Source organism: Phyllobates terribilis, unplaced genomic scaffold (genome assembly GCF_046119375.1).
Source record: "Phyllobates terribilis strain yellow unplaced genomic scaffold, ASM4611937v1 Scaffold_1__5_contigs__length_1240528914, whole genome shotgun sequence".
In the NCBI taxonomy this organism is placed as follows: Eukaryota; Metazoa; Chordata; class Amphibia; order Anura; family Dendrobatidae; genus Phyllobates; species Phyllobates terribilis.
Genome location: NW_027362761.1, coordinates 855,760,534 through 855,786,429, shown reverse-complemented (window position 1 = coordinate 855,786,429; position 25,896 = coordinate 855,760,534). Strand labels below are relative to the sequence as shown.

The following is a 25,896-nucleotide window of genomic DNA, read 5'->3' as shown; positions in this document are numbered from 1 at the left end:
AACCCCCCAATGTATCCCCCCGGGGCCCCTAATGAATTTTGTAATTACGTCATGTTGTCAATACTGCTTGTGACTACATCGCTGACCACGCGGCAAGTGTGAAGGGAGGACCGGGGAGCGAGGCCGCCGGTCGGGGTACTTCTGCTGCGACCAGCCGGGAGATGACCGGCTAGCACCAGTCATCTCCCGGCTGCGTCGCCGCTGATCTCCCGACGGTGGCCTGCATGTTTCAAATCCGGCGCCAATTCGCGGCCGGGCTGCGCCAGTCGCTGATTGGTCGCGGCCGGCGGTGTTTTAAATTTCGCGCCAATATCACTGATTGGTCGCGACTGGGTGGGTGCGACCAATCAGCGAAGCGTGTTTCAAATCCGGCGCCAATTCGCGGCCGGACTGCGCTCGCTGCTGATTGGTGGCGGCCGCGACCAATCAGGACAGCGGTGTTTTAAATTTCTCGCCAATATCGCTGATTGGTACCGTGAACCGTGTTAGTGAGGACCGGGGAGCAGCGCTGCCTGTGCGGGTACTTCCGCTGCGAGCTAGGACCGCTGATCTCCCGACGGCAAGTGTGAATGGAGGACCGGGGAGCGGTGCCGCCTAGGCCGCCGGTCGGTGTACTTCTGCTGCATCGACGCTGACCTCCATGCGGCAGATGAGCCGCTAACGGCCGCCATCTTGTTCTGAAATCCCGCGTCGCTGATTGGCTGCGGCCGGACCAATCAGCAACGCGGGATTTCCTGGACGGACAGACAGACAGGATAAGCCGATTATATAGTAGATATGTTCTTTGTAGCATCCTTTTTCTATACATATCTAATAAAGATATCTTTTTAAGGTTTTTTTGTGCAGGTATGTTTGTAGGACTACATGGCAGCAGGTTTACTAGTCGTCTACTGATAATCTTGTGATAAAACAGCAATTTTACCAAAACTATAGCAACTAGCTCAGTAAGTGACACATCACTGTAATCAGGGTATCTAGCTCTACATTATACTGCTTTCAGATTAGGTGGCAAAATCCTGGTGACAGATTCCCTTCAAGTGTCTGCTTCGTGTTTATTCAGTAGTCATTGTCCTGGGCAGCAACCCATCTCATCTAGGATTGCTGATGTCTCTAATGTCTCTTGCAAAAAGTTGTTAATTAGTGTTGAGCGAGTATGTTCTATTAACCCTTTCGGCGAGTATGCTCGGGCCGAGCTCCGCGTATTTACAGCTGCTCGGTGATAAGGTTAAATCGCTCCCGTGTGCATGATTTGCAACTGTTTGACAGCTTTATTACATGGGAGGAATGTCTATTTCTTACACATTCCTCACATGTAATAAAGCTGTCAAACAGTTGCAAATCATGCACAATGGAGGGATTCAACCATATCACCGAGCAGCTATAAATACTCGGAGCTCGGCCCGAGCGTACTCGGACAGAACATACTCGCTCAACCCTATTGTTAATCAACCTTAGATGGGAGGGGTTGCCACCAAGACAGCAGAACACTTGCCTGCTGAATATACTCCCAGAGGAAACATCAGTTCAAAATGTTTTTATCGGCATTCGATTTTATATGCATACTGTATATTCAGAAAGGCCTCCTTAACTCCTATGTAGAGGTGAAAACTGTTATGAAGGTCAAAACCACTGACAGCTTTCCTTTAGTTTTCTGGAGCTGCAGACAAAAACAAGACAAAAAATGTACAGCCTTCAACCACCACTAGAGGAAGCTCAAATGGTTACTGCTTACCGTTTTAGGATTGAATTTAATATACTATGGTATACAATAAACCTGTAAGTTCTTTCTAGAGATCCCTATACATTTTAGATTAAAAAAAAGGTTTGTGATGATGAGTGCTGGTCTAGAAAAATTTCCCCCATTGAGGATTGAAGAACACTTCGCCTACTGTAATGTTACATGCAGAAAATAAAAAGTATTCTTTTTAATGGTATAGAATAATATAGTATTGCATATAAACTAATTAAAAAATGAACTTGACATATGTTTGCATTACTTTTCTAATTGATCTCCCTTTTTATTAAAAAAATACATATTGCACAAAAAAGTACAAGATGTTGAAGAATTTTTATTGACTTTGGCATTCTTAGGGAAAAAAAATATTGTCTTTAGCAGTAATACAATGTAATACCTTGTATGCTAATGAAGTTTGTGGCAATGCTGTCAGGAACCATTCCTTCTAAAGCTCCTCTCTTTATCTGTATCCGCTGAAGTTCTCCTGTTAATCACAATTCTTTCGTTTAAAAATGGCATGTATTCAAATGTATTAGGTTCAATTCACACATTGTCAAATAGGCAGGATACATCTGGACCCATATTGTACAGTCTACAAAGACATCTATGTGGCATATGTGTGCACTGGTTAGATCCCCATTGGTCACTAGAACAGGGGACAAGGCTAGTAGTTTAAATAAAGGAATGAATGAACATGAACGATCAATCAAATTTTATGGTATTAAAAGGGTTGTCAAGGTTTAGTGTGAAAGTCTGAACTCACTAGATGTGACAGCAGGTAAATCCTCAAATTACACACAGTGCCCGCTGTCAGGATTCTCTGGTGTCGGTGGCCACATTCCGACTAGACGTGCATGGCGTTCCGTCAGTACAAGAAGTGATTTGCAGTCTGCAGCAGAAGAAATTCAGTGACCCGCTGAAATCAGTGATTAGGATTACCATAATTTTTAGTATTTGCCAAATGCCAGAAAAATGAATGTTTTAAGGCATTTTTATTACTTACTGCAAAGTCAAAATTTTACATACATTAAAATTACTATGCCTTTAAACAATTCTGGACTGCCCATATGATGATGTCATGTGTTTGGAAGCTTTTTTTGGCAACATCTGATTTAATTAGAGACACACCTGTGGATGTATTTCGATGCACACCTGAAACACACTGCTTCTTTGTGTAGCTTCATGGGAAAGTCTAAAGAAATTAGCCAAGATATCAGGAAGAAAATTGTGGACTTGCACAAGTCTGGCTCATCCTTGGGTACAATTTCAACATACCTGAAGGTGCCTCGTTCATCTGTACAAACAATTATACGCAAGTACAAACAAGATGGGACTGTCCAGCCATCATAGCGCTCAGGAAGGAGATGTGTTCTGTGTCCCAGAGATGAACATGCTTTGGTCTGACATGTGCATATCAACCAAAAGCAAAAGACCTTGTGAAGATGATGGCAGAAGCTGGTAAGATTGTGTCAATATCCACAATGAAATGAGTACTGTACCAACATGGACTGAAAGGCCACTCTGCCAGGAAGAAGCCATTACTCCAAAAGAAACATAAAAAAGCCAGATTAATGTTTGCAAATGCACACAGGAACAAAGACCTTAATTTTTGGAGACATGTCCTGGAGACATGGTCTGATGAAATTAAAATTGAACCTTTAGGGCATAATGACCATCGTTACGTTTGGAGGAAAAAGGGAGAAGCTTGGAAGCCTTAAAACACCATCCCAACTGTGAAACACGGGGGTGGCAGCATCATGTTATGGGGTTGCTTTGCTGCAGGAGGGACTGGTGCACTTCACAAAATAGATGGCATCATGAGAAAAGAAGATTATGTGGCAATACTTAAGCAACATCTCAAGACATCAGCCAGGAAGTTAAAGCTTGGTCGGAAGTGGGTCTTCCAAATGGACAATGACCTGAAGCATGCTGCCAAAACGGTAACAAAGTGGCTTAAGGATAACAAAGTCAATGTTTTGGAGAGGCCATCACAAAGCCCTAATCTCAATCCTATTGAAAATTTATTGGCAAACCTGAAAAGGCAGGTGCGAGCAAGGCGACCTACAAACCCGGATCAGTTACACCAGTTTTGTCAGGAGGAATGGGCCCAAATTCCAACCAACTATTGTGAGAAGCTTGTGGAAGGATATCCCAAACATTTGACCCAAGTCATTTAGTTTAAGGGCAATGGTATCAAATACTAATGCAATGTATGTAAACTTTTGACTTTGCAGTAAGTAATAGAAATGCCTTAAAACATTTTCTCTCTCATTATTCTGGCATTTGACAAATATTAAAAATTATGGTAATCCTAATTGACCTAAAATGGGTAAGGTTTATTCTATTTCATGGAAGATATTGAGAAAAATATGCATGTGTCTTTTTATATAGTGTATGCAAACTGCTTTCAACTATATAACTATATATATATATATATATATATATATATATATATATATATATATATATATATATATACACATACAGTAGAGACCAAAAGTTTGGACGCACTTTCTCATTTAAAGATTTTTCTGTATTTTCATGACTATGAAAATTGTACATTCACACTGAAGGCATAAAAACTATGAATTAACACATGTGGAATTATATACTTAACAAAAAAAGTGTGAAACAACTGAAAATATGTCTTATATTCTAGGTTTTTCAAAGTAGCCACCTTTTGCTTTGATGACTGCTTTGTACACTCTTGGCATTCTCTTGATGAGCTTCAAGAATGTACAATTTTCATAGTCATGAAAATACAGAAAAATCCTTAAATGAGAAGGTGTGTCCAAACTTTTGGTGTGTACTATATATATATATATATATATATATATATATGTCCCTATAGTTAGATTTCCTTTCGGTGGTAGAAAAATAAATAGTTTTGGATGATTACTATTGTCCCTTCATTGTCTGTGCCCTTGCATCCAAATAACCTGTTCAGAAAATCAAAGTATGTCATTGGGTTGGAAGGGGTTAAACAGGTAGTTTGGTTGACATCACAAAGCACATAAACATCATAGACCTCATATGACATCACAATAGATATAGAATGTACAAAGTGTAACACCTGAGCCATCTTGTTTCATTAGAGCCTGACAGCTTGAAGGAAACAAGTCCAGGTAGGGAACTCTTCACTTATGACCTCACTCATACATTGTATAGATGGGGGGTTAGTAGTGGGATTCAGAACTGCATCATTAACCTGAAAATCTCAGCAAATATCACTGGATCATGTGTCCTGTGCTGTGATTGTTATAATGATTCTATGATTTAAAAAATGTCATTGACCAGATTCCAAGGAAAATCTGCAGGTTAGTGTGCTTTAGTAAGGTAATGTGAGCCCGGCCTAACAGGGGTTACCAATCTGGACAACCCCTTCCCTAAATGAGGACTTGCTGGTGATCAACTGATCATCTGTCAGTGGTCTTGGAGACCCTCAGCAATCGGCTGTTTTTGCCCTCTATGACGCCCATGTGCTCTAATAAAAGCATATAGAAAGGGGTGGGTCAGTTGAGACCACTCCATTTGGCATCATTTTTGGGTAGCTCTGCCATTAATGTTGTCAAAACATAGCGTCTCATAACATAAATGTAATTGCAGACTGCTCCAGTTCTCCATTCTCAGCTCTTGGTCTTGTTGGATCAGGGGGGACCTGGAACTGACGTTTTATCATGATCAGGAATTGCAGTATGGCGTCCTGTATTCTCCTTTATTTCATAGAGCATTAGGTGATGCAGATTAGAATAAAAGGGTGGAAATGTTCAGGTTATAACGTGCGTCAAGACTCAATTAAAAATGAGGCTGGTGGATATTTGCAGCCTGTGATTTTGTTTTATTAATTCAATTCTTCCTTGATGTGGTAAACTTGATACATAACACAGCAGTGGCAGTTATTATGACATCACAGGGGACATGACATCATAGATATCACATGACACCACAATTGGTACAGAATGTATAAAGTTCTAATCCTGAACCATGTAGGTAGCTCTTCACTTAACACTAAGGCCCCATTCACACATTGTGTAGCTGTGGGGAGTTTGTGCTGAAGGTTAGAACTGCACCATTTACCCATAAAAAATCTCAGCAAACATCTGAGTGACGTGTTCTCTCTTGTGTATCAGGATGATTCCTTAAATAGGACCTATCATTGAATCCTCTTTTTTGTAATGATAGGTGTTATGAAGTGTCATGTAATGAAGCACGGACAGATGACGGTGGCGCAGGAGGATGGAAGAGCAGAAACAACGGAGAAAGTCGTAGCTTGACCAGAGGACCAGAACTGGAACCACAAGATATCATGAGCAGTTTTGAAGAAACGGCAACTGGCGTAATAGAGTTACAGACTCTGATCAGACTTTGATCAGAGTAGCATCAGTTTTTCTTGGACATGGAGATGAGAAAAAAAGGGTTTCTCACCTTCTCCCTTCTGTCAGTCTGTGAAAATCGGACCACACTCGGATGTCATCAAAGTGTGGTCCAATTTTTTCACGGACCCATAGACTTGCATTGCCATTACCATATTTTGCGGACTATAAGACGCACTGGACCATAAGGCACACCCCAAATTTTGAGGTGGAAAATAATTTTTTATGGTGCCTCTTATAGTCCGTTTAATGGTAGGTTACCGGGGGGACCACAGGAGGGTCACAGGAGGCAGGGCCACTGATTCAGGGGACAGGTGGCGGCAGGAGTGGGGCGATGCTGCGGGCCCTGGGCTCTCATAAGATGTCGGCGCCAGTGAGCAGAGTCCCCTTTCCTATTGATTGCACTGCAGTGGGTTTTGGGAAAATGGACACTGGAGGGGGTGCATGCACATATTGAGATCTCGAGAGACGCATGCGCCTCCTCCAGCGTCCATTTTCCCAGAGTCCACTGCAGGGCAATCAATGGGAAAGGGACACTGCTCACCGGTGCCTCCAAAACAGCGACACTGCCTCCTGTGACCTCGCTCTACCGCAACCTCCTCCCGGTAAGCTACATTCGGATATTATATATTTGATTGTAAGCTCCTAGGACAGGGTGTGCATTATTCTATATACCCTAAGGAGCAGTCTGTGTATTGTATATTAGATTGTAAGCTCCTAGGACAGGGTGTGCATTATTCTGCATGCCCTCAGGAGCAGTCTGTGTATTGTATATTAGATTGTAAGCTCCTAGGACAGGGTGTGCATTATTCTGCATGCTCTCAGGAGCAGTCTGTATACTGTATATTAGATTGTAAGCTCCTAGGACAGGGTGTACATTATTCTGCATGCCCTCAAGAGCAGTCTGTATATTGTATATTAGATTGTAAGCTCCTAGGACAAGGTGTAGATTATTCTGTATGCTCTCAGGAGCAGCCTGTATATTATATATTAGATTGTAAGCTCCTAGGACAGGGTGTGCATTATTCTGCATGCCCTCAGGAGCAGCCTGCATGTTGTATATTAGATTGTAAGCTCCTAGGACAGGGTGTGCATTATTCTGTATGCCCTCAGGAGCAGTCTGTATATTATATATTAGATTGTAAGCTCCTAGGACAGGGTGTGCATTATTCTGCATGCCCTCAGGAGCAGTCTGTATATTATATATTAGATTGTAAGCTCCTAGGACAGGGTGCGCATTATTCTGCATGCCCTCAGGAGTAGTCTGTATATTATATATTAGATTGTAAGCTCCTAGGACAAGGTGTAGATTATTCTGTATGCTCTCAGGAGCAGCCTGTATATTATATATTAGATTGTAAGCTCCTAGGACAGGGTGTGCATTATTCTGCATGCCCTCAGGAGCAGCCTGCATGTTGTATATTAGATTGTAAGCTCCTAGGACAGGGTGTGCATTATTCTGTATGCCCTCAGGAGCAGCCTGTATATTATATATTAGATTGTAAGCTTCTAGGACAGGGTGTGCATTATTCTGCATGCCCTCAGGAGCAGTCTGTATATTATATATTAGATTGTAAGCTCCTAGGACAGGGTGCGCATTATTCTGCATGCCCTCAGGAGTAGTCTGTATATTATATATTAGATTGTAAGCTCCTAGGACAGGGTGTACATTATTCTGCATGCCCTCGGGAGCAGTCTGTATATTGTATATTAGATAGTAAGCTCCTAGGAAAGGGTGTACATTATTCTGCATGCCCTCAGGAGCAGTCTGTATATTGTATATTAGATAGTAAGCTCCTAGGAAAGGGTGTACATTATTCTGCATGCCCTCAGGAGCAGTCTGTATATTATATATTAGATTGTAAGCTCCTAGGACAGGGTGTGCATTATTCTGTATGCCCTCAGGAGCAGCCTGTATATTATATATTAGATTGTAAGCTCCTAGGACAGGGTGTGCATTATTCTGTATGCCCTCAGGAGCAGTCTGTATATTGTATATTAGATTGTAAGCTCCTAGGACAGGGTGTACATTATTCTGCATGCCCTCAGGAGCAGTCTGTATATTGTATATTAGATTGTAAGCTCCTAGAACAGGGTGTACATTATTCTGCATGCCCTCAGGAGCAGTCTGTATATTATATATTAGATTGTAAGCTCCTAGGACAGGGTGTGCATTATTCTGTATGCCCTCAGGAGCAGTCTGTATATTGTATATTAGATTGTAAGCTCCTAGAACAGGGTGTACATTATTCTGCATGCCCTCAGGAGCAGTCTGTATATTGTATATTAGATTGTAAGCTCCTACGACAGGGTGTACATTATTCTGCATGCCCTCAGGAGCAGTCTGTATATTATATATTAGATTGTAAGCTCCTAGAACAGGGTGTGCATTATTCTGCATGCCCTCAGGAGCAGTCTGTATATTATATATTAGATTGTAAGCTCCTAAGACAGGGTGTACATTATTCTGCATGCCCTCAGGAGCAGTCTGTATATTGTATATTAGGCTGTAAGCTCCTAGGACAGGGTGTGCATTATTCTGTATGCCCTCAGCAGCAGTCTGTATATTGTATATTAGATTGTAAGCTCCTAGGACAGGGTGTACATTATTCTGCATGCCCTCAGGAGCAGTCTGTATACTGTATATTAGATTGTAAGCTCCTAGAACAGGGTGTACATTATTCTGCATGCCCTCAGGAGCAGCCTGTATATTATATATTAGATTGTAAGCTCCTAGGACAGGGTGTACATTATTCTGCATGCCCTCAGGAGCAGCCTGTATATTGTATATTAGGCTGTAAGCTCCTAGGACAGGGTGTGCATTATTCTGTATGCCCTCAGGAGCAGTCTGTATATTGTATATTAGATTGTAAGCTCCTAGCACAGGGTGTGCATTATTCTGCATGCCCTCAGGAGCAGTCTGTATATTGTATATTAGATTGTAAGCTCCTAGAACAGGGTGTACATTATTCTGCATGCCCTCAGGAGCAGTCTTTATACTGTATATTAGATTGTAAGCTCATAGGACCGGGTGTGCATTATTCTGCATGCCCTCAGGAGCAGCCTGTATATTATATATTAGATTGTAAGCTCCTAGAACAGGGTGTACATTATTCTGCATGCCCTCAGGAGCAGTCTGTATACTGTATATTAGATTGTAAGCTCCTAGGACAGGGTGTGCATTATTCTACATGCTCTCAGGGGCAGCCTGTATATTGTATATTAGATTGTAAGCTACTAGGACAGGGTGTACATTATTCTGTATGCCCTCAGGAGCAGTCTGTATATTGTATATTAGATTGTAAGCTCCTAGAACAGGGTGTACATTATTCTGCACACCCTCAGGAGCAGTCTGTATATTAGATTGTAAGCTCCTAGGACAGGGTGTACATTATTCTGTATGCTCTCAGGAGCAGTCTGTATACTGTATATTATACTGTAAGCTCCTAGGACAGGGTGTACATTATTCTGCATGCCCTCAGGAGCAGTCTGTATACTGTATATTATACTGTAAGCTCCTAGGACAGGGTGTACATTATTCTGTATGCCCTCAGGAGCAGCCTGTATATTGTATATTAGATTGTAAGCTCCTAGGACAGGGTGTGCATTATTCTGTATGCTCTCAGGAGCAGCCAGTATATTGTATATTAGACTGTAAGCTCCTAGGACAGGGTGTACATTATTCTGCATGCCCTCAGGAGCAGTCTGTATATTGTATATTAGATTGTAAGCTTCTAGGACAGGGTGTACATTATTCTGCATGCCCTCAGGAGCAGTCTGTATATTGTATATTAGATTGTAAGCTCCTAGGACAGGGTGTGCATTATTCTGTATGCCCTCAGGAGCAGCCTGTATATTATATATTAGATTGTAAGCTCCTAGGACAGGGTGTACATTATTCTGCATGCCCTCAGGAGCAGTCTGTATATTGTATATTAGATTGTAAGCTCCTAGAACAGGGTGTACATTATTCTGCATTCCCTCAGGAGCAGCCTGTATATTAGATTGTAAGGTCCTAGGACAGGGTGTACATTATTCTGTATGCTCTCAGGAGCAGTCTGTATATTGTATATTTGAATGTAAGCTCCTAGGACAGGGTGTACATTATTCTGCATGCCCTCAGGAGCAGTTTGTATACTGTATATTATACTGTAAGCTCCTAGGACAGGGTGTACATTATTCTGTATGCCCTCAGGAGCAGCCTGTATATTATATATTAGATTGTAAGCTCATAGGACCGGGTGTGCATTATTCTGCATGCCCTCAGGAGCAGCCTGTATATTATATATTAGACTGTAAGCTCCTAGGACAGGGTGTGCATTATTCTGTATGCTCTCAGAAGCAGTCTGTATATTGTATATTAGACTGTAAGCTCCTCTTGAGCAGGGTGTATTTGTCTTTTCCTTCCCAGGGTCGGCTCTCCTGAGCTTATAATACTTGCAGATATACAGCAATATGCAGCAGGACAGACGTGATCCAGGGAAATATCCGATCGCCACAACTGGGGTCAGGAAGGAATTTTTTCCCTCCCTGAGGCAAAAGTCTCCGGGGGGTTTCTTTGCCTTCCTCTGGATTTTGGGTCCATTGGATCTCAGCCGGTCCTCAATGCCCACAGCTAGTTCTGTGGTCTCTATGGGGTCTGACCTGAGAGTTATTGTGATCATAGTTTAATTTCTTAAAGGGCCAGTAATATTTTTATTACAATGTTGCTTATTGCTATTCCAATAAAGAAGAAAAAGAAAGAAAATAAAAGTGTCATGTGAGGTTTTTTGTCTTGACTTTTTTTTTACACAGTTACAATGATGGGAGTGATCATTACTACCCTCAATATTCCTCAAGTAGAACCAGGAATTATGGGGGCGCCATTTACAGACGGCAGACCACATATATCTCCACCCATTGTGGTATCATAATGTCAGCTCCTGTCCCAAGTTACATTACAAGGGTTATGGGGGCCAATCTCTCTGTGGTGGGGGCCGGGCACTAAAATAGTGTATGTCCTACACAACAAACTACCTGATAGAAGACTGAAGACCGGGACACAGCCGCCGAATACAGAAGACACAAGCAGTGTCGGACTAGGGTGCCAAGGGCCCACCAGTAACCAACTCCAGGGCCCCACTTTTCAGCTTCATGCAAATGTGACATTATCATCAATCACAAATGTATATAAAAATGAACTGGGTAGATTGTTAAATGAATTAGATGCTGCCTTTGTCTGTACATAGTGAGTCAAGTATACTGTGCCAAGTAATGCTCATATAAGAGTGTAGTGGCCCACCACTGGAGGATTCTACTGTGGGCCAGTCCAAGCCTGTTCACGCCACATTGCAAACTGGAGTCTAATGATTGATGGTGGTCTCAGTGGTTGGATTCCCACTGATCTAATAATTAACATCTATCCATACTATTTGATTATTTTAGACAAGGAATAAGGATCAAGATATTTTCATTATAAGAATCTAACCTTTGGGGTTTATAGTTTCACTGAAAGCTTGTTTCCTCACAAGTTTTCCTTCTGGCTGAAATACAAAAGAAAAAAGAAGAAAACTCAAAGTATTCACAATTTAAAAAATATATATATAAATGAATATATACTATGCCAGTACATTTGATCTTTTACACCATTGGCTCAGTTTTTGTTGGATAGCAGACCAACAATCACAGATTAACAACCATTGTGGCACTATAAGTTCAGCTACATATTTTTTTTAATTACATTTTTTATGATTTTGAGTTCAGTTTCAAGGATATGCTATCAAGATGATCTTGCTCTGTCATGGTGGCAGGTGGAGAGCAGTACTGTATGGAAAAACTTTAGGGCAGATGGTAGTCGACAGAACTCTGTCAACATCATTCTTTTAAGTTGTTCGGGTCACACTAATTAAATCCAATCAATCACGCTTACATGGCATTTGCCTATCCTGCAGGGCACGTATCAGGTTAGCTAAAGCTGACAATGAATTAAGGCTTGCAAGAGATGTCAAAAGCAATAAAAAAGGATTTTGGGGGTATGTCAAAAGTAAAAGAAAAGTCAAAGATGCTATAGGATTTTTACAGGATGAAAATGGAGAAATGGTAAGAGAGGATGTTGAGAAGGCCGAACTTTTTAATTCCTATTTTGCATCTGTTTTCTCTCAGAAAGAAAATGTAACATCAACTGATCTTCACTGTCCTTTTAAAGGAATAGAGGAATCCAAGTTATCTGTAAACAGAAAGATTGTGAGGGAATATTTAGCTAACATAAATGAGTTCAAGTCTCCAGGTCCAGATGAATTACACCCCAGAGTACTGAAGGAGATTGCAGAAGAAATTTTAGAACCACTCTCCATAATCTTTGAAAATTCTTGGAGAACAGGAGAAGTCCCAGAAGACTGGAGAAGAGCAAATGTTGTTCCTATCTTCAAAAAGGGGAAGAAGGTGGACCCAGGGAACTATAGGCCGGTGAGTCTGACTTCTATACCAGGAAAGATCTTTGAACAAATTATTAAACAACATGTATGTAAGTACATGGATAAGAATGAAGTGATTAACCAGAGTCAACATGGGTTTGTAACTAACAAGTCATGTCAGACTAACTTAATTTCCTTCTATGACAGAATCACTGACTGGGTGGATCAGGGAAATGCTGTGGATATAGTATATCTTGACTTCAGCAAAGCATTTGACAAAGTATCTCACACCATCCTTATTGAAAAAATGACCAAGTATGCAATGGACCAGGCAACTGTTAGGTGGATTCATAACTGGCTTAGTGATCGGACTCAAAGGGTGGTTGTAAATGGCTTCACATCCAGCTGGATGAATGTCTCAAGTGGGGTACCACAGGGCTCCGTCCTGGGACCTGTATTGTTCAACATCTTTATCAATGATTTAGATGAAGGAATTGAGGGTAAACTGATTAAATTTGCTGATGACACAAAGCTAGGAGGGATAGCTAATACTAGAGAAGAGAGAGAGAGAGGATTCAAAAAGACCTAAATAAACTGGAGCAGTGGGCAGCAACCAACAGAATGGTTTTTAACAGGGAAAAATGCAAAGTACTACATCTGGGCAATAAAAATGAAAAAAGCATATACAGAATGGGAGGAATAGGACTAAGCAACAGTACATGTGAAAAAGACTTAGGTATACTAATAGATCATAGACTGAACATGAGTCAACAGTGTGATGCAGCAGCAAAAAAGGCAAATACAATTCTGGGATGTATTAACAGAAGCATACAGTCTAGATCACGTGAAGTCATTATCGGTCTTTACTCCTCTTTGGTCAGACCTCATCTGGAATACTGTGTCCAGTTTTGGGCACCACATTTTAAAAAAGACATAGACAAACTGGAGCAAGTTCAGAGAAGAGCGACCAGAATGGTGACTGGTCTGCAAACCATGTCCTATGAGGAACGGTTGCAGGATTTGGGAATGTTTAGCTTGCAAAAAAGAAGACTGAGAGGAGACTTAATAGCGGTCTACAAATATGTCAAGGGCTGTCACATTGTAGAAGGATCATCTTTATTCTCATTTGCACAAGGAAAGACTAGAAGCAATGGGATGAAACTAAATGGGAGGAGACACAGATTAGATATTAGAAAAAACTTTTTGACAGTTAGGGTGATTAATGAGTGGAACAGGCTGCCACGAGAGGTGGTGAGTTCCCCTTCAATGGACGTCTTCAAACAGAGGCTGGACAGACATCTGTCTGAGATGATCTAGTGAATCCTGCTTTGAGCAGGGGGTTGGACCAGATGACCCAGGAGGTCCCCTCCAACTCTACCATTCTATGATTCTATGATTCTACTTTATACTCTTACAATCAACTACTTTTGGTACATTTTCCCCAGAATTCTAGCAAATAAGAATTTGCATGATTTTCCTTTATTCCTTAGAAATCTGTAAGTAAACAAGTGGAAGCAGATTCATCATTACTTTGCACCTTTTTTTCTGGAGTAAAAATGGTTTTAATATTAGCCTTTTAATTTCCTTGCATTCAAGTACAATATCTGTCTAACTTCTCTTTTGGATATATTATAGCTTATTGAAAAGATTGTGTAACTTTTGACTTAAAAGAGGTGCCAGTTTGATGAATTTGACACAAAATCCCCGGGTGCAAAAAGAAAAAGCAAAAAAAATGATTGTTATAAAATACAAATGATTATTCGGACCTTAGTATTTTAGATACATCATTAATAAAGTTAAGTTTAATGTCAAGTAGTGCAACTATTTATGCCCTAGTCTAGTTTCTACAGGGGACGAGAAGGAAATATTTTAAGGCACAAGATAAAATAAGTAACCCCTACCCTTGGTCCCGGACGTTCAGCATGGTATCGGTCAATTCATAGAATCATAGAATCATAGAATGGTAGAGTTGGAAGGGACCTCCTGGGTCATCTGGTCCAACCCCCTGCTCAAAGCAGGATTCACTAGATCATCTCAGACAGATGTCTGTCCAGCCTCTGTTTGAAGACGTCCATTGAAGGGGAACTCACCACCTCTCGTGGCAGCCTGTTCCACTCATTAATCACCCTAACTGTCAAAAAGTTTTTTCTAATATCTAATCTGTGTCTCCTCCCATTTAGTTTCATCCCATTGCTTCTAGTCTTTCCTTGTGCAAATGAGAATAAAGATGATCCTTCTACAATGTGACAGCCCTTGACATATTTGTAGACAGCTATTAAGTCTCCTCTCAGTCTTCTTTTTTGCAAGCTAAACATTCCCAAATCCTGCAACCGTTCCTCATAGGACATGGTTTGCAGACCAGTCACCATTCTGGTCGCTCTTCTCTGAGCAATCTTTTAGCGCACTATTATTTGCACTTAGACGGGCAGGACTTTTTTTTCATTATTTTTTCCCTCTATGACAACTATTTCACCAGCCCCTTGTCTTTGCAAAGTTCTAATTCAGCAACATATTTACTACTTTTTAATAGTGAAATTGAATTTCATTTTGGTTATAAAAATACCTATGTACATACCAACACATGGAGCTTCTTTCTCACTCTATCTGATAGGCCGCTGCCAGAAGCAGAAACATCTATGTAGACTTCTGTTGCTTCAAGTGGGATTACAACAAAGTACACCACCTTGGATGATTTCGGAGGTACTTTAACTGTTTCCTGATAACCTTTGGATTTAGTAGCCAAACTGCATAAATTCTCATTATAAAGGAATTTCACTCTGACCTGGTAAAAGAAAAAAATAAAGCAAAATAAATGATAAGTAATAGAAGTAAAAAATAAGCTAAATTCTAAAATTTGGGGCCAAAACAATGATTCTCACGATTGTAAGATTGAATGATTTTGATCCTTTTTTAAATCTCATAATATTGATTTTTATACTTTTCTATCGCATACACTCTGGGAGTTAGAATACTTTATATTTCTACACTTTTAACACCACTTTTTAAAACAATGTTGGAGACACTTTTGAACATTGTGATGCGATGCATAATTATGTCATGGCGCCAACTTCACCAAATTTACTTAAATGGAGCGCATGGCATTCTAAATTTACATAACTAGATATACTGTACACTTTTTCTTTCATGCAGCCAACATGACACCCCTCTACACCCAATAAAGACTCATACTCATTGGAGCTTCTATTTTTGCACTTAGATGCATATCAGATGATTGACAAAACAAATAAGAGAAAATATATCAACATGTCATATATAACAGGATTGGAGAATATAGAGCTGGAAAACAAACCGTAGCTTGATCTGAATGGTAGTTGTGAATTACTGCTCTTATCTGTACTTGTTCGTTTTTTATAACACTGTATGGCATTCTCAGATCAATGAAGAATTCTTTATAAGTGGTCAATTCATATGGTTCTGACACACAAATCCCTGAAAAAACGTATTCCAATTGTTAGTCACTTTTGATTTCAGCATATTGTGTTATACAGTATATACAATATATTGTGTCACCCCAGTCTATTAGGTAAACATACATTATATGGTATATGTAATTTTTAGTGGTGGGTATAAGAGCTGTGAATCTGTTACGAGCATTTTTTAGACCAAATGATAAAGCACTATTTAGAAAACACATCGCTTGTTCTTCTGGGAGCAGCCAGTTTAATTCAAGCATATTTCTCCGTTCTTGGCAGAAACCTACAAGAGAATCAATGGCCAGATATTGTATGCTTAACCAGAGGAAGCTCTTTCTCATGTGCAAGCTTAGCACATATGCTATTACTTGAAGTGATATTCCAATGGTAAGAAGTTATCACCTGGTACACACCCACCCCCTGCCAAAACGGGGTCGCTTTATCCCTTTTAGAATAAAGCAGTGGTGGGCCTGATCGACTGTTGCTCCATTCTTTCTCTATGGGACTGCTAGAGCGCTGTACTCGGATTTCTCTGGCAGTCCCAAAATGAATGGAGGCAGTGAAGCCTGCTCAAATATAATTATTTGACACCCAAAGGGGAGATAGGGATGGCATTAAAAAAATGGAAAGGGCTGACCAGGCAGAAAGCGCAATCAAATGAGTTCACATGGACCTAGGATAAAGCATACTGAATCTTCTGTTTCCTCAGTAGCAAATCAAGGATACATTTAAAGAAACTCATCAAAATTGTTATCCTCTCAATATATTGCAATCATCATATTATATAGCACTGTGTCCTTACAATTGCTCATTTTGCCTTTCCACCCAGTTAATTCTTTTCTTTTCCATTAGGTCTATGACATCATGTGATTAAAAACTGACTAGCTAAATCCTTCTAAGCTTTATGTAGAAACAGGAGGTCTATTTTGTCTGCACAAGTCATGAGTCACTGCAAAAGTCTATGGCAAGAGGGATGAGGGAGCAGCTGGGTCAGGAGTTGAGAGAGGAATGATATTTGCAGAGACAAGAGACTTCCTGTTTCTACATAGAGCTGAGAAAAGAGAAGAATTAGCTGGGTAGAAAGGCAAAATGAGCAATTGTAAGTACACAGTGCTATATAATATGATGATTGCAATATATTAAAAGGATAAAAACTTTGATGGGAGGAGTGCTTCTTTAATGAGTGCAAAATAGAGGATTAGATCTGTCTCTAAATCACTCCACTTGAAAAGGCCCACTACAAGCCTGAAACTAGAGGAAGGATGAGGGGTAGGCAAAGGTAGGCACCCTCCTAGAGAGCTGCCTCTTGCCTACCTGGGGGGACACCAGCAATCTGCCCAGTGACGGCCGTTAGGCTGCGGAGGCCATCATACTGTATGGTGGTTTATGGGGGACATCACACTGTATATAAGGAGCTATGGTGGATATTAAACTGTGTATGTGGGACTGTGAGCACCATCATATAGTGTGGGAGGCTGTGGGTGTTATCATACTGTATGAACTATTGTGGAAGACATTATACTGTGCATAAGTGGCTGTAGGGGCCAACATACTGTATGGGGGTTAGGGAGGCTATCATACTGTATAGTGGCAATAAGGAATATTATATTGTATGGGGAGCTGTGGTGGCTATGCAGACCATATTAAATGAGGGGCTGTGGAGGACATTATACTGTGTATAGAGGGCTGGGAGGGATATCATACTGTATGTAGGGGATTGTTGTGGACATCATACTATTTTTGGGGAGCTGTGGTGGACATTATACTGTACACAGGGGACCTATGGTGGATATCATACTGTATGGGGGCTGTGAGGACTATTCTATATGGATGCTGTGGTGTACATCATATTGTATATGTGGGATTATGGTGGACAATATACTACGTATGGGGGTCTGTGGTGGACACCGTACTGTGTGCGGGTAGTGTGAAGAAGGGCACAATTTGGAGAACAGTGTGGTAGAGGGCATAGTGTAAAGAAGGGGAACAGTATGGAGAGGGGATAGCATGGCAGACAGGCAGACAGTATGAAGATATAGATGTAAATGTTGATTTGTGATTCGGACTGCATCTAATTAGCACTTTGGTTCCTATATGGTCCAAAATCTGATGATACCTGGTAGCAAAAATTTCCAGTATCTGCTTACCATTGTTATGCCTCATTCACATGTTCAGTATTTGGCCAGTATTTTACATCAGTATTTGTAAGCCAAAACTAGGAGTGGGTGAAAAATGCAAAACTGGTGATGTGTTTCTATTATACTTTTCCTCTGATTGTTCCACTCCACATTTTCGCTTACAAATACTGATGTAAAATACTGACCAAATACTGAACGTGTGAACGTGGCCTCAAGGACATACTAGAAGTTGTAGGTTAATACGATACAATTATAAATGGGTCTGACCTGACATTGCAATTAATCGCTGTGCTAAGCTTTGTTCTTGTAGTCATGATGTGAAGATGGTGGTTCTGATGACGTATTCGTGTACTGATGATGCTTCTGGTAATGAATACATCACCAGAACCACCATCACTACATACACATATCAATATAATCATCATCACATCATCATGAACATCGCTACTTGTCCCTGGTATTGGGTAAATGGTCCTCAAACAATGTGTAATTCCTATATCTAACTCTGAAATTGCACTCTCTGTCACGCCACATTCTTAAAGTACACCACTTTTTTTCACTTTTGCTGGTATTTGTTGGTGAAATAGGAACGAGTCTAGTTGACGTGGTCATAAGAACTTTTCACCTGACTTATCTATTAGGGATGCATTAGGGGTTCTGTTACCATACTCTCTGACACATTCCTTCGCTGAATGGGGTAGTGCCATCTGCATAGGGCAGCAAAATCCCTTGTCTTGGCTCTACTGGCAACCCACATAGGACAGCCAACAGCCACTCCCAACTACAGCCACCAAAAAATGCATGAGTTGAAGGTGTCATCTGCAAACTCATTTGCCCCTGCAGGTGGGCATAGCTTAGTGTGTAAAAGAAGTCTTAGGACTCATTCAGAAGTCCATAAAATTTCATATGTGTTCTATCCATGTACCCATTATAGTCAGTGGAGTTGTTGACATATTCATGAGAATACATCTGATTTTGATCTTAGACATAGATCAAAATGACCCATACATTTTCAAAGGTTCATGAAAATCACAGACAACACACTGATGGTATCAGTGTGTCGTCCATGTTCTGTCCGTGATTAACATTGCAATAAATAGCAGAAGGTTTGTAATTTCTTTATTTTATTTGTCAGTGAAAATTACTGATGAAACACTGATGCTAACAACTGACACACTGATCACTGATGAAACTCAGATCCAAAACACTGATGAACATCCGTGTTTTTATGTTTGAGAAAAATCACAGAAGTCTGAATGAGGCCTAAAAGAACCGTCAGTTACTTCTGCTAAGATTCCAGTTGCCACTTATCTTATTCCCTAGGATACAATTAACAGGTGTCCTGCCACTTGTCATATATGTGGAATTTTGAACTGATGTAAATGCCACTATTCCATTAAATCTCACATGGTTTACATTTTGTTCTTGTGCCTCTCCATTCCTGAGATATGGCCCCCCTCTTCCCTCTAGGTAGATCCCGTCTTTTTAGACAACTGGGTGTGGTCTTCAAGAAGACTCCTGCAGAAAAGAGTTGAGGACCATGCCCAGTCGGCTAAAACAGACTACATTTACATACAAGGAAGAGGACGCCATGTCTTCCAAATAGAGTGGAACAGGAACAAAAACAGTCCTGTTTAAGGCACATTGCTGCCTCCTGCTCTCCTAGAAGAGCCTTTTTTACCTTACATTCAGTATTCTAAGCACAATATTGGTAATTTTAATAATATTTAGTCCTACTTCATCTTACCTTTGTCTTTTTTAATGCTAATTGCTTGGATTATCCAGGTTGTGATAGAATCTGGTAAGGTGAGAGCTAAAGGCTCAGTAACAGTGCTAAAAATTAAACAGAAACATGATGAAAGAGCTGGAAAATAACTTAAAATGGACTAAATATTCATGACTAAAGTTATTTGCACACGTTGAGTGTTTGCAGCAGATTTTTCTGCAACATAAACCAGAATGTTATCAGGAAAGATGCAGTGTAAAATAAATGTTTTTTACGCAAATGTGTGGGCGTTTTTGCTGTGTTATTGATGCATTTTTTTCTCCCATTCATTTGAATGAGCGAAAAACACTGAAATTATTTTCATGCCGCAAATTTGAAAAAATGCTTTTAGACCTCCGTCACATGTCCATATGAAACCGGTACCGTAAAAAACAGTACTGGTGTCATCAGTGTTTTGGATCAGTGTGCCATCAGTGTTTTTCCGGTATGGATGAAAAAAAAAGAATGAAATTACAAAGCTTCTCCTATACTTTGCAATGTAAAACACGGGTGGCACACAGACTTGTATTGGCCCTCGTCATCTGTGCTGCCGGAAAGAAACGGACATGTCTCCGTATGGTTCACACAGTCACACGGTCCGTGTCAAAACATGGACATATGCACAACTGCATTGGTTATAATGAGTATGGGTGGCATCTGTCAAAAAAACATATGCCACACGTACTGCAAACACGGATGTGAAGGGGGCCTTAGGCTGCGTGCTCAGAATGTGTTTTTCATGATTTTTTGATGCTGTATAATTTCGCTGCATTCAAAGAGCAGCGTCTTACAGTTCCAGCAAAGTGGATGGGATTTATAGAAATCTCCTGCCCACTGTGCTTTTTTTTTACTCAGCGTAAACTGACCTGCGGTGCGTGATTCAAATCCGCAACATGTCAACTTCTCTTGCAGGTATGTTGAGTTTTCTGTGCAGATTTTACCCATAGACTTACATTAGATAAGGAAAATCCATAGGTAAAAACACACGTGTTTAGTGTGTTTATGTAGCGGAAACACATCAAAAACGCATGTAATCCGCATATGACTGTATCAATAAAGTTTTATCAAACCAAATCCAAATACCAGGAAGTATCAAATGCTAAGCAGATTTGTTTAAAACATGATATTAACAACAGACAAAAAACACACAGCATCAAAATGCGATAAAAACACATAATACACCATGGTTTTTTCTCTTATTGATATGTCATGTTTTATATGCTGTTCCCCCATATATCATTACTATTCAGCTGTTTGGTTTGCATATCTTAGAAAAATAAGTTCTGCATTTGTTTGTTATCTGATAAATGTATTATCTTTCTACGTCGCCATCTGCTGGCCAGTATTTATTTACCGCTCACTCTTGTTCGTTCCAATTAAAATGATTCAAATTGGAAATGGCTTTGCATGGCAGTTGGTGGGTCACTTGCTCCAGGCAGTCATTTTATAGCCAGAGTTGCTGTTAGACAGGGACCACTTGCTGGGCTTGTGAGGTTATCAATTTTTGACAAGCCGCAACAGACGTTAGCGGCTTCAGAAAAAAGTTACAGTATTGTACCGACAAGTATTAATTCTGTATCCGGTTTTAAATAAACCAAGTCTTGAATTGCACCGTCACTGTGATTCTACATTCGAGTTTATGGATGCTGAGCCTGCGCTGGTCCTGTCTGCTCCTCATCTTGGATACGGAGGTAAGGAAAAAAATCTCACAACAGCTTATCAATTAGCTACACCTCCAATCGCCTTATGTGGAGATATCAATCTCTGACTGTTCTGTCTCCACATAAGGTGATTGGAGGTGTAAATGATTGATAAGCCGCTATGACATTTTTTTTCCCTACTTCCGTATCCAAGATGGGGAACAAACAGGACCAGCGCAGGCTCAGCATCCATAGACTCGAATGTAGAACCACAGCGAGGGTGCAATTCAAGACTTGGTTTAATTATATCTGGGGGAACAGCATATTTTAAACAAAGCCGCTTTGTCTTTTATACTTCCTGGTATTTGGATTTGACAAAACTTTATTGTTACAGTCATGTGCGGAAAGGCACTAAAAACACGTGTGTTTTTTACCTGCGGATTTTCCGCATCTAAGCCAAGTGTATGGGAAAAATCCGCACATAAAATTGGGCTTACCCGCAAGAGAAATTGACATGTTGCGGATTTGAAACACGCACCGCAGGTCAGTTTACGCTGCATTTGAAAAAGCACACTGGGCATAAGATTTCTATAAATCCCATCCACTTTGCTGGAACTGTAAGATGCTGCTCTTTGGATGCAGTGAAAATACACATCATCAAAAATGCAGCAAAAGCTCATCATGGGCATACATCCTAAGTAAGAAAATCTGCCATATGAAATAATCCTCTAATATCACAGTATAATGATAACAATTATGTAAAATATGCACAAGTTACTTGATAAGCAAGACTGGGTTTGCATGATTTTTGTCCACAGATAACTCTTTTTACTCCTAAGGAATCATGATACTTAGCTCCAGTTCCATTAGAATAACAGAATAAAAATGTAATAAAAATATAAAAAATCCAATCTAATATTATCTATTATAAAACAAATTATATTGCACATATTACATTAAAACAACAATTCTATACTATACTATCCCAAATAATTATATTTGTATTTGTAGAGCAAACATATACAGCTCTGGCAAAAATTAAGAGACCACTGAACAGTTTTCTTTTGGAAAGCATGGAAAGACTGGTGGAAAGCATGGCAAGACGAATGAACGCTGTGATTAAAAATCATGGTTAGTCCACCATATATTGATTTCTGAACTCTTCCTGAGTTAAAACATGAGTAATTTGAGGTCTGAAAGCACTGTTTCTTTTTTAGTATTTTGACGCTTTATCATTTGCTGCAAATAAATACAACATTTTTAGCTTTGAATTTCGGAGACATGTTGTCAGTAGTTTATAGACTAAAACAACAATGTACATTTTACTCAAAAATATACTTATAAAGAGAAAAATCTGAGAAAATGAAAATTTTGCAGTGTCTCTTAATTTTTGCCAGAGCTGTATATACTGTATGTTAATGATATGCACCCCTTGACCTTTGAACAGTGACAAATAAAATTACATTTCTCTTACAGCCATATGAGTCAAAAATATAGTTATGGTCACTTAAAATGTTAAAATTAGCAAACAAAACGTAAAAAATAGGTTGTTAAGGTGTTAAAGTATCTGTGACCACCAGTGGCCAAACTTTGAAGGTTTCAGTAATCAACAGATTATTTCTCCACTAACCACCAAGCGTTGAAACATCTAAAGGGACAATGACCGTAAGGTTCCAGAAAAAATTACTACTGAGCCTAAGGAGCTCTCTGAACTATAAAAAATGTATTGCCCACACCTTCTGTAAAGTTAAAAAAAAAATGCTGATCTCCAAATTTCCTGTTGCTGAAACCTTGAATAATGAGCTGTAACAGTTGGAGCTGGCTTCAGTATTAGATAGCATGATGGGCCCAAGACCACCAGGGAGGTAACTGCTCTGGCTCATAGAAAGAGGCGCCAAACCAAAGACCACTTGTAAAATGTTAATGTGCCCTAATAACATTGTAATATTTAGCAATAGCAATATAATAAATTATTTATGATTTGTAATGCCATTTTCGCTGTACTTTGAATTTATAGGCATTTTCCCTGATTACATTTTGTTATTCTGTAGGCTTGGGCAAGTTAAAAATAACAAAATTATCAAATTCGTTATACTCAGCCTACCCTGACACTGATGCCACTTCAACATTGTCCTTGGTTTTTGACAGGTTGCAAACATGATTACAGCAAACGTGACCGCTGCAACCAATCACTGGGCTCAGTAGTCATGTTGAGATAGATGCCACAAGACCTCTAAGCCCACTGATTCTAATTTTCACACTTACTCTTCTTTTGATTCTTTATTTAGTTCAAACAAATTCCACCGCCAACTCTCAGGGAAATTACTTCGTGGTGCACTTTCATCTTCCAAATCTTCCTCAGTGTCATCAGCTGCAGTTAAGAAAACTAATGAATGCTTTGTATTTTTTCAATGCAATACACGTTCCTTTTTACAGAATAAAATGGAATAAAAATATTAAAAAGGACAAAAAAAGTCCTTCTTCTAATAAACATCCTCCAAACTATTGATTCTTTAGTAAAAAAAAATATGTTGTATGCATTATAAAACAAAATATCTATACATATTAGGTGTCCACATGACCAACTATACTGACCTGAATTATGAATTCAACATGTCTTTTGGTATAAAAAAAAAAAAAAGTGCCAGAATTTTTTTACATTTGTATACTTTGTATTAGTCTGACATTGATTATATACTAAACGTTTAAAGATGTTAAGCTGAGTTTTAAAACTCTAAAAACTATACAGTATATATGGTGAAATTCTGGCATTATTGCAGGATGCAAATATGAAAAGTTAATAGTGCAGTAATTTGCATTAATTTTTTTATTTTCTAGAGGATCCAGCAGCATATGTGAATCTTACATGGACTAACAATTTACATTAAAGGTGTTCTCCGGTCTAAGGGTACAAATCTGCAGTCACTCTATGCCTGGTGCCGATGCCGGGAGTGAACAGTCATGTGACCATAAGTATGCGATTTGCATACCTCTAGCCATCTTCTAACTAGACATGTCCAGCCTCGCTCAATACACTTGCATTATGTGAGGTCATGCATGTCTAGTTGTCATGTGACCGCATGTATGCAAATCACATACTTGTAGTCACACGCTCGCTGCTGGCTTCCCGGTTCTGCAGTCACATAGAGTGACTTCAGATTTGTATCCTAAGGCCAGACAACCCCTTTAATGGGAATTATCTAATATAAGTATTTCCCCTGTGGTGGTGCTGCAGGAAAATTAAAATGCTTGCAGTAGGGGTTCCCCCATAACTGATGGCACATTAACTCAGATCAGCCTATAGGATGCAGACCCTCCCTACAAAAATTAATTCTCCAAAGTGGACAATTCCTTTAAGTAGCAACCATTTTTCGTATGCTTGTTTAATTTAAAAATAAAAAATCACTGTTTCACAAGCCCAGAGGACATGGAGCCCTGGCAAGTGTTTGGGTTTATCTAGTGCTAGTATCAGCCTTGTATGCATCACAGCACTACCAAAACATTTTCCAAGCCTATCAGAATTAGGCACCTTGGTAATTACATAGAGATGAACAAAAAGTGAGGCTGGACCCTGGTCCAGTGGCCACATCGGTAGTCCATGGACACAAGATTACAGTCCTGTAAAAGTACCTCTGTTGGCACCACCAGCTCTTTTTCATTAGTCAGCCTGGTGCAATTTCATTATTGTGGTGCAACGCAGGCATGACGTTGTGCCAGGTCGATGTCGTCGCTGGACTAAGGTCCAGCAAATCTTTTTGGTCATATCTATAACTATAACATTCTGTTATATATAACTTTGGAGTCATGGAGCAGTCGACGGCTCCCACCAAAAGTAAAATTTTTTGGTTTTGCTAGTTTCTTAAAAATGCTTGTGTACACACAAGTGCCAAAACAGCATATACTGTCTATAGGTACCAGATTGTCATTTTACATATACACAAGACTTGTCATTAAGGCACAGTTCTAGTAGTGGTCATTAGTGATGGGCGAGCACTAAAATGCTCGGGTGCTCGATGCTTGGGTCAATCACATTGGAATACTCGGGTTCTCGACCCGAGCAACGAGCCCAATATAAGTCTATGGGAAACTCGAGCATTTTTCAGGCTGCTCCCCACGGCGGTCTGCAGAGGGCCTAAAAATTGCCCAAATCAATGGGAACAGTGCTCAAATGACATGGGGACAGCATGGGAAAGACCCCTGGAAGCATTTCTGACTCCCAGGTAACTTCTGTCAACAACATTGTCAGAGATATTACGCCACTTTTACGGACTCACAATAAAACATGCAAAAACAAAACCAAAATGGACTTTCCTGGAAAATATGTTAAGGAACATCCTTTCCAGGGTAATGACTTGTATATAAAGCAAAATAAATAACCAAAAACAAAAATGCTCCTCCACACCTTGGGCTATGTTCACA

The 25,896-nt window shown here is 39.9% G+C and overlaps 1 protein-coding gene across 2 annotated transcripts in view; it reads right to left on the bottom strand.

Annotated features, from left to right (window-relative positions):
* Positions 1–25,896, bottom strand: part of LOC141153639 (venom factor-like) — a 302,324-nt gene that overhangs the window by 156,808 nt on the left and 119,620 nt on the right. For both annotated transcript variants that reach the window (XM_073638632.1, XM_073638641.1), the window contains exons 18-23: positions 23,743–23,848; positions 19,820–19,905; positions 15,811–15,950; positions 15,076–15,282; positions 11,576–11,630; positions 2,133–2,219 (exon numbers count right to left, since the gene is read on the bottom strand). In XM_073638632.1, coding sequence (XP_073494733.1) covers positions 2,133–2,219; positions 11,576–11,630; positions 15,076–15,282; positions 15,811–15,950; positions 19,820–19,905; positions 23,743–23,848 — 681 coding nt within the window. The remainder of the gene's footprint in view (positions 1–2,132; positions 2,220–11,575; positions 11,631–15,075; positions 15,283–15,810; positions 15,951–19,819; positions 19,906–23,742; positions 23,849–25,896) is intronic.